Genomic DNA, 9,510 nt, shown 5'->3' with positions numbered 1-9,510 from the left:
TTTACTAAAAATCTATACTCGATACTATTGAAATTTGTTTGTCGTTTGAATCAAAAGAATCACATAATTGAATCGATTGAGAAGTTACTCGAGAAAGAAGAAGAACCCTCAAAAATCAGAAGTCATACCTCTGAGTGATTTCGCGACAAGGCAGACGGTGGTGAGTTTATCTCCTTCAGCGGCGACGGTAAGGTCTCCGCGAAGTTAGCAACAACAAGGGTTTCCAGGTTTGTCTTTGGAATAGGATAATGAATATATATGAATCGATATCGTATCAAACCTCGAGAGATTTTAGGAAATTGAATCGACAAAGTACAAACTGATAAGTGAGAAAAAAAGATCCCTAAGTGGTTTAGTGTTATGTTCCTCGGGTTCTATGGATATCCGAACAGGTATCGGGTATTACCCAATCCTAACCCGAACCCGAACCCACGGGTTTTGGAAAATAGAACCCAATAGGATTTTATAGCTATACCCGAACCCAACCTAAACCCGATTTTTCGGGTCGGATACCGGGTTGGGTAATCGGGTTCAGATTTTATGCCAGATTGTGGACATTTGTAATGATGTAATTAGTTAAGAGATAAAAAGAAGTGCTGCTAAAGATGTAAGAAATTGTTCCATCGTTGCTTCCTCCGTCAAGTATCGACCGAGGATACTCTTCGCCTCTCCTTGCCTGTTTAGAATCTTCAATTCTCGATCCACGATGGCCAAGTAAGCATCTTTGATCGGCGTCTCAGTTAAACGTAACAAACCAAATCTCAGTATCCTCTGCTCCATCGCCGGCGCAGTCTCTTCCTCTTACGACTGTTGGGAAATTGCTGGTCTCTGTTCACTCTACTCTTCCGGTGGAATCAAACCTAAACCGGTAAACACTTCTCCTCTGGCGGTTCTCTCACTACCAGTTACTGACCAGACTGAACCGATGTCTTCAAAAAAGCCTTCAGTGGAACCCGTGGAGGTTGTTGTTGATGCATCTGACAGACCCAATGGCCCTAAGGATTTGGTTTCTCCACCTCTGAAAGGAGCTTGGGCGAAGAAGCTAAATACACCTCGTCATCGACCTCGCAACAAGCTGAGAATGGTCTAGTAAAGATCTTTGGAGCCTTGGAGGAAGATAATCTAAGGTTTCCTTGGGCTGCTAAAATGGATCCGACAGCAAGAAATCTTTACAGAGCTACCTCACCAGAGTATATGGAAGACGGTACTCCAAAGGTAACGATTCCGAGTCATGTCTTGTTGCAAGGTATTGAGAATCAGAAGGAGTATGTTCTAGGTCAGTTCTATAGATGTAGTCCTCCTCCTGGTGGCTTGATTCATGCCATGATAAATAGAATTTAGGGTAGAAAGTGCAGAATCTTTATGCGTAAGCTAGATGATTCCCAATTTCTCTTCCATATCCTGGATGCTTCAACCAGATCTTGGGTTCTTCAAAGAGGACTATGGCATGTTGATGATTGTCTTATGTTTGTTGCTCCTTGGTCAGATGCAGATACATTTGATCTCCCGGAGATATCGACTATTCCAGTTTGGGTAACACTTAAGAATATACCTCACAGGTTGTACTCAATTCCAGGAATTAGCCATATTGCATCATGTTTAGGTGCTCCTATGGCTACGTAAAAACCAAGGCTTGATCCTTCACTAATGGGTGAGGCTAAGATATTGGTGGAAGTGGAGCTGAGTAAGGCTTTCCCTCCTAGGATTGCTGCAGCTGACAAAAAGGGAAACATATCTATGGTGAATGTTGAATATGCTTGGGTTCCAACCATATGTGGAGACTGTGGACAGCTAGGGCATAAGGCATCCCGCTGTATGCAACCCCATGTGTCAACTGAAAAGGTTTCCAAGCTGGCTTCAAAAGATTTTACCATTCCTAGTACTGTAAGTATTTCTAACACCACTGATTTAGTATCACCAATCACTCTTCAAATAGAGTCTCCAGCTGTTCCCCTTACTGCAGTCTCTGAAATCCAAAGCAATACAGCCATAGAGGTTGAGGCTGTCCCAATCCAAGTCATAGAACAGAGCACTGAGGTGACAGAATGTCACACAAATGTTGAAGCTGAAGTTGTAATGGAGGCTAGCATAATTGAAACAGTTACTGAAATTGCAGGCACACATGATCATGCTCTTACTGAACGTGAGGTAAGCCATGTCTTGACTAAAAACAGATTTAACCATTTGGGGTCTTCGTTTTCAGATGGAGATTCACTTGAGTCAGATGAAGAATCTATTGAGTCAGATGGCTCCGACAGTGACGAGGTTGATGGATCAAATGACTCCAGCTGGGCAACGAATTCTGCGTGAAAGGTCGGTTCAATTATCCATCAAAGCTAAGGAGATACAAGAATCTTCTAATGCTCGGGGAAAGGGTAATCATGGACGCGGGAACCGTGGTCGCGGGAGTCGTGGACGCGGAAACCATGGACGTGGCTAGTTGTTCTCTCGTGATGATCTTAGTAGTTAACCAAAGCGGAAGATTTGGTTTTCATCTTAATTCTATGTCTGATATTGGCATATGCATGTATTGTTCTACGTTTAAAAACTGTATGACTTATTGTCATGACTTCTGAATTACTATAATAAAAAATCAGTTTGAAAAAAAAAAATGTAAGAAATTGTTAGAAAGTAACGAAAAAAAAGATTACATGTAACTGGATAGCTCAATGTGATAAATGTATCAACCGTTTGTAAGTACGATGTTAAGCATAAATCATGTGACCTTTGAGAGTCGATTAGGGCACAATGATTGACTCAAATAGTTACAAACTACAAGTGAACGCTAGCTAGCTCTTCTGTTCCATACGTGTATCGAGGGGACCATATATTACGGTATATACATACACATTACGTGTGTGTTTTTGCCCTAATATCCCAATTCTGATTCATTCACCATGGGGACTCATTTTACTTTCTGAGTTAAAAATGCATGTCCAAAGTTCTAATATTTGAAATATAGGAATTAAAAAGGTTTCTGATAAAAAAAAATCAAGAAAGTTTTTTTTGTTACATCTTATCAAGAAAGTATATAGGGAACCTAATGAAAAATACAAAAGTGACTCGCAGAGAGATAAAAGTATATCTTCGGGACAGTAGATATTTGTTTATGTTACGTCTCTTTCTTCGCCATAAGCATATTGCATATGATGACAAGATGATATTAATTATTAAGTCCTCCAATTTTACGGTGAAATGAAACAAGTACATACATATATATGACAAAGAGTGCTTGTATCTTTTGGCACATAATTTTTTTATGTAGATTAATAACCGTGACTTTAAAAAGTTAAAAACCATATATATATAATGTGAGAATTCTTGGTACTGTTTTTATTCATTAGTTTTATGCATTGTTGATGTGGGAAGAAGGATATTAGTAACTAAATCAAATTTAGGAAACGAGACTGTAATCCAAGATGTGGAGCTAATATATTAAACAATCGATCATTGAAATTTGAATTTGCATAATTGGATTTGAAGAGATCACACTATATTCACAAGGGTACATAAAAAAGAGAGAAAAACAAAGAGGTTTAATTCACATGGTTAATTTATTTTCAGCTAATTAATTAATTAAACATATGATTGTATAAATTTCTTAAGATTCTCTAATTTTCCTTTTAAAGAATGTATCTCATATACTTCTACTAAAGTTTCAAAGTACAAAACTTAGGTCTTTTAAAAAGTAGGGAGTTGGAGGGTTTCATTGGTATAAAAAATATTGCTCATGGGCTTTAAAAAGATAGTTCAAAACGTGAAACTGCTAACCGGAAGCCCAAACCAATAGAACCCAAACGACATCGTATAACATGACAGCAGCGATTGTAATATAAACAGAGAGGTTAAATCTCTCTGTCTCTCTCTCTCGTTCTTCGTATCTTTAATTTTTTTTTAATTGCCGGTTGTAATGGCCGCCGTCGCAGATTCCGTCGACAACAACGGTGCTATAAACCTCCCTGAGAATGAAATCATTATGCCGGCTGGAATCAGTGCCACCACATTGCTTGACGAAAACGCAAGCGGCTTCCCTGAATTGAACCAGCCAAATAGCTTAGCTGTTACCGAGACTACTGCTCCCGATACGAACGATTCCGCGGAGGAGAGATGGCCAGGTTGGCCTGGCGAATGCGTGTTCCGTATGATCGTTCCGGTGACTAAAGTTGGAGCTATCATTGGACGCAAAGGTGACTTTATCAAGAAGATGTGTGAGGAGACTCGTGCTCGTATCAAAGTCCTTGATGGTCCTCTTACCACTCCCGATCGCATCGTTAGTATCTTTTTCAATCTCTCTTTCTAGTGTGTTTGTTTCAATCTATTCGAATTTGTGGATTTTTTTCTAGTTCTCTATCTCTAGGGTTTCCTAATTTGCAATTTGATTTCTTTAGGGTTTTTTGGTGTTAGTTTTTTGAAGTGTTCACTAGGTTAAAATTCTTGGTGTTTTAACTATGTTTTAGGTGTTAATATCTGGTAAGGAAGAGCCAGAGGCATACATGTCCCCTGCAATGGATGCAGTCTTGAGGGTGTTTAGACGAGTTTCAGGGTTACCTGATAATGATGATGATGATGTTCAAACCGCTGGGAGTGCCTTCTCTTCCGTGCGTTTGTTAGTTGCATCTACTCAGGCGATTAATTTAATTGGCAAACAAGGATCTATGATTAAATCCATTGTTGAGAACTCTGGTGCATCTGTTCGTATTTTATCTGAAGGTATTTTCAATTTTAGCAAGTATGATCTCTTTTGTTTTGTCCTTTTTAAAAAGTTCAGCTAGTTCTTCTTCAGTTTATGTCCTGTCATCTTTTTTTTTTTTTAAGTTGTGTTATGCATGTTTCCTATTTCTGATATTGTGTGCTGTATAGTTCATACGAGCATACTCGATACTAAATATGTAATCTGTACTTTCTTTTCTGCCAGAGGAAACACCGTTTTATGCTGCGCAAGATGAGAGGATAGTGGATTTGCAGGGTGAAGCTTTGAAAATCCTTAAAGCATTAGAAGCCATTGTTGGACACCTAAGGAAATTTCTAGTCGACCATACTGTTGTTCCTCTCTTCGAAAAGCAAGTAAGCTACGTGGTTATCTGAAACGATATGTTCCTAGCTTTCTCTCTCCTTTTTTTTCTTTCTTTCTCAATGATCTAACTTCTGTTATTTTTTTTTTATCTTTAGTATCTAGCTAGAGTCTCTCAAACTCGTCAGGAAGAGCCGTTAGCTGACAACAAGTCATCTCTGCATAATATTTCTTCAAATGTAATGGAGCCTGATTTCTCCCTCTTAGCACGGAGGGAACCTTCGTTCCTGGAGCGCGAGTCTCGAATGGAGTCACGTGTTCAGCCTTCGGGAGTTTCTATGTACAGTCAGGATCCTGTATTGTCCGCCAGACACTCTCCTGGTCTTGCTCGGGTTTCTGCTGCTTTTGTCACACAGGTAGATACATCTCCACAAAGTGTTTAGCGGTATTACCATTCTTGCTTGTTGTGATTAGTCTTCTACCGGTGGTTTTGATCTTATAAAATATAAGCTTATGTTTCAGAACTAGTATTGACGTTTCTATGATGGGTTCTCTGACTAGGTATCTCAAACGATGCAAATACCATTCTCCTATGCGGAGGATATAATTGGTGTAGAAGGAGCTAATATAGCCTACATCCGTCGAAGAAGCGGAGCTACCATAACCATTCAAGAGAGTCCACATCCTGATCAAATCACAGTGGAAATCAAAGGCACATCCTCCCAAGTACAAACTGCTGAGCAACTAGTTCAAGTAAGAAAAATTATCTATGTATAATACTTTGTGGTAACTGGCCTTGTAATTATACTAAGATTACTCTTTCTAGCTATAATAAAACTGTATCTGTGGTTTACGTGCATGCAGGAGTTCATCAGCAATCACAAGGAACCAGTTTCGGTTTCAGGGGGATATGGCAGAATCGACACTGGCTATGTACCTGCATATCCTCCTCAGCTGGGCAACCGTCAAGAGCCACTCTCCAGTAGCTACCTGGGCACAGAGCCGGTGCAATACAGACCAACAGCATACTCTCAGCTGGCAGGTCTTTCAACTTACACGCCGTCTCTCTCTGGCCAAACTTATAGTACGGAATATAGACCAGCTTCTGATATTGGTGGCTACAGCAATTATAATCTTTGAATCGTTTGCTGTGTTTTATGAGGTTTAATTCGTTACTGTTTATTAGAGAAAGGCTCATTTATAATAGAGAGGGGAAAGAACAAGTTCTAGAGAGCCAATGTATGTGTAATGTAAATCTAGGTTGTGCCTGTTCTTCTTTATTTTTCTCTTTCAGAATCTCAGATCTCAGATATGTTTTACACGACGTTTCTGGTCACTGTCAAATAAGAACAGTTCCATGATTTTTTTTTTCCTTTATTTGATCCTGTTCAGTTTTTGTCTGTGATTGTTTGAGAGGATTTTTTTGGTCAGCAGCAATCAGAATGACTAATTCAGTTTTTAAGAATTTACACTTACTGTAAACAAATAAATTATAACTATTAAAACTATTTTGTGTTGGAACTTTTTACTTAATATATGAAACTTTCTATATTAGCTAAGGAGAGGGGGGCTTTGTTTTGTCAAAGAACATTTTTGCACACATCTCAGAAGTACCTTTTTAGTTTTTTTACATGAGAGTTTTGATTTCAATGTTTATAGATAATGTGTCACTATTAATCATAAGCAAAACGATTAAGGTCATACACAGGAAAGAAACAATACTTGCAGATTTTGTATATTTTCATTTTTTACAGCTTCTTCATAAAAACATGTATATCCCCCAAAAACAATTGCATTTTCTATATAGAGCACTAAACAAAATGCACTTCTCAGAAATGGTACCATTTCGAAATAGACAGAATATATTGAGCGCAAGCTGTTCAAAATGTATTTCAAGTTGGCCATAACCAAATCTTTGACGTGTGGAACCATTCTCTTGTCAATGAAACATTATATTATTAGTGTACAGGTACTACCTAATATATTCCTCTAAACCGTCAAATGTCAATGTTTGGACCTTTACTCTATGCACGTTATCTAATTGAAACATTCTCGTTGCAAATGTCTTGTCCCTAAAATTACATATAAATATGGTTTAAGGGTACTTTGAACTTCATCATCAAAACTTAGAAGTAACATTCACAGGAGAGGCAAGGAAAAGCTCATCACACGAAATGAGGGCAATCACAGCTTTGTTTTTCCTTTTCTGTTTCCTTGTTCCATCTGCTTTGGCGCAGCTCCGACTTGGGTTCTACGGCCGCTCATGCCCTCGCGCTGAATCTATTGTTGCTAATGTTGTTGCCAACCGTTTCCGTCGTGACCGTTCCATTACTGCAGCATTTCTTCGTATGCAGTTTCATGATTGTTTTGTTAGGGTTCGTAAGCTTCTCCTTGTGTGTGTGTGTATATTTTTTATGGAATCGCTAATATCATATGGATGTAGCATTAGACAACTAATGTTTTGAATTTTTGTGTAGGGTTGTGATGCTTCACTCTTGATCGACCCAAGACCCGGAAGGCCATCAGAGAAAAGCACCGGACCAAATGCTAGTGTGAGAGGTTACGAGGTCATTGATGAAGCTAAAAGACAGCTCGAGGCTGCGTGCCCTCGAACAGTCTCATGCGCAGACATTGTAACTCTAGCCACCAGAGACTCGGTTGCATTAGCTGGTGGTCCAAGGTTTTCAGTACCAACAGGAAGACGTGATGGGTTAAGGTCAAGTCCCAACGACGTGAACTTGCCCGGACCAACAATTCCGGTTGGCGCATCTATCCAATTATTTGCAGCTCAAGGTATGAATGTGAACGATATGGTTACACTCATTGGCGGTGGCCACAGCGTCGGTGTTACACATTGCAGTCTCTTCCAGGACAGGCTTGCTGACCCTGCAATGGACCACACATTGAATGCTAGGTTGAGGAACACATGTCGTGCCCCTAATGACCCTTCAGTGTTTTTGGACCAAAGGACTCCATTTACCGTGGATAATGCAATCTATGGAGAGATTCAAAGACAAAGAGGAATCCTAAGAATTGATCAAAATTTGGGTCTCGATAGATCAACCCGTGGGATTGTGTCTAGTTTTGCATCAAGCAATGCACTCTTCAGACAGAGATTTGCCCAAGCAATGGTGAAAATGGGTACCATTAGGGTTCTTACTGGTCGTTCTGGTGAGATCAGGAGAAACTGTAGAGTCTTCAACAACGGACGTTGATTCTACACTTATTTAAAATTATCATTATAAATTTTGGTTTGTTTCTTCTCGGTTAAATAATTATACGGAAGTTTTCATTTTGTATTGTTCTTCAAATTCACTTGTACGTTGCACTTTGGTAATTTATGTTATCACTCACTCATGTTATTCTTTTGTTTCTTGTCAAACTCATGTGTGTTATTCTATACTGTGAATTTACAGTATTTTTTATGTAGTTAAACAATTTGTTTGTTGGTTTTCATAATTTGTTATTCAAATGCTTTGGAGATTTGAATTGGTATTGTTAACCGAATCAAATTTTCAGAATGATCTGTTTCTTTAAATAGGTGTGTGTCTAAGTATCTATCTTATCACCAGTCCAATGTAGCACAAACAACCGTTAAATCTACGATATTTTCATCATATGATATTTATGATACTTATGCATGATCATTTCATCTTCATTTGCTAGTTTGCTGCATTTCAAATGGTTCATTCTGAATGTATCAACATGTGAAAATATGAGAGAAACCAAAATATACCCAAATGCAATCGTAAGAGATTGACACCTAAAACGAGTAGATTTATCGAGATCAGAAGAAAATTGGGCAAATGCATTATATTGCTCACTTGGTTTTGCTTTTGTTTACTTCGTGGTTTCACAAATCTTCACTCGCGACATCTTTTAGCTTAGGAAGATACATTACTCATACTTGTCTGATATATATGTAGAAATGGTACCTAATTAATGTACTACAATATCTACTGATATATCAACTATTGTTGCACAACTGATAGTACGTATCAGCTCCCTAGTGACATCTTTAGCCTAGGAAAATCACAAGCTTTTTCACCACTGGAGAAAAATATCATGGACAATATATTTTCAATTATAAGAGCAAGCACATCGGTTGGGACTTTTTTTTGGTCCCTCACATTTAATAATAATATTTAGAAGAGAATCGATACAACCAAAGTCTCGACAAATTTTTGTTCTAACCCTAGAGAAAATAGAACATCCAATGAGAACGTAACACGCGTCGAAGTGGACGACCAAAAAACGTCCCGAATGAAGATACGGTTCTTCAAATTTGGGCTTTTTTTATTTATTTTAAATCCAAAAAAAACGGGGGACGGCCCAAATCATCACCGATGCACATGGTCTAAGTGAGTATTAATGAAGTCTAATCATCAAATCATTAAACATCATTTTCCTCTGCAAATCTTCATAGCCTTTTCCTTTATTTGTTTCTATCTTATTTTTAGTTTCGTGTACCACAAGAACCAACTCTTGCAGAATTTTTT

At 38.5% G+C, this 9,510-nt stretch overlaps 2 protein-coding genes and 1 pseudogene across 2 annotated transcripts; all 3 read left to right on the top strand.

Annotated features, from left to right (window-relative positions):
* On the top strand, nucleotides 568–2,556 carry LOC104717655 (annotated as a pseudogene).
* On the top strand, nucleotides 3,856–6,388 carry LOC109124613 (RNA-binding KH domain-containing protein PEPPER). Its single transcript, XM_010435263.2, has 6 exons — nucleotides 3,856–4,270; nucleotides 4,458–4,710; nucleotides 4,916–5,064; nucleotides 5,170–5,427; nucleotides 5,573–5,764; nucleotides 5,876–6,388. The coding sequence occupies exons 1-6, from the start codon at nucleotides 3,911–3,913 to the stop codon at nucleotides 6,149–6,151; spliced, it is 1,488 nt and encodes a 495-aa protein (XP_010433565.1). The 5' UTR covers nucleotides 3,856–3,910; the 3' UTR covers nucleotides 6,152–6,388.
* LOC104717653 (peroxidase 44-like) lies at nucleotides 7,138–8,463 on the top strand. Its single transcript, XM_010435262.2, has 2 exons — nucleotides 7,138–7,386; nucleotides 7,489–8,463. Exons 1-2 carry the CDS (start codon nucleotides 7,186–7,188, stop codon nucleotides 8,224–8,226), a joined length of 939 nt encoding a protein of 312 aa, XP_010433564.1. The 5' UTR covers nucleotides 7,138–7,185; the 3' UTR covers nucleotides 8,227–8,463.

This window comes from Camelina sativa, chromosome 10, assembly GCF_000633955.1.
Source record: "Camelina sativa cultivar DH55 chromosome 10, Cs, whole genome shotgun sequence".
Taxonomy (NCBI): Eukaryota; Viridiplantae; Streptophyta; class Magnoliopsida; order Brassicales; family Brassicaceae; genus Camelina; species Camelina sativa.
Note: the sequence above shows the minus strand (reverse complement) of the source record. Positions and strands in the feature narration are given on the sequence as shown.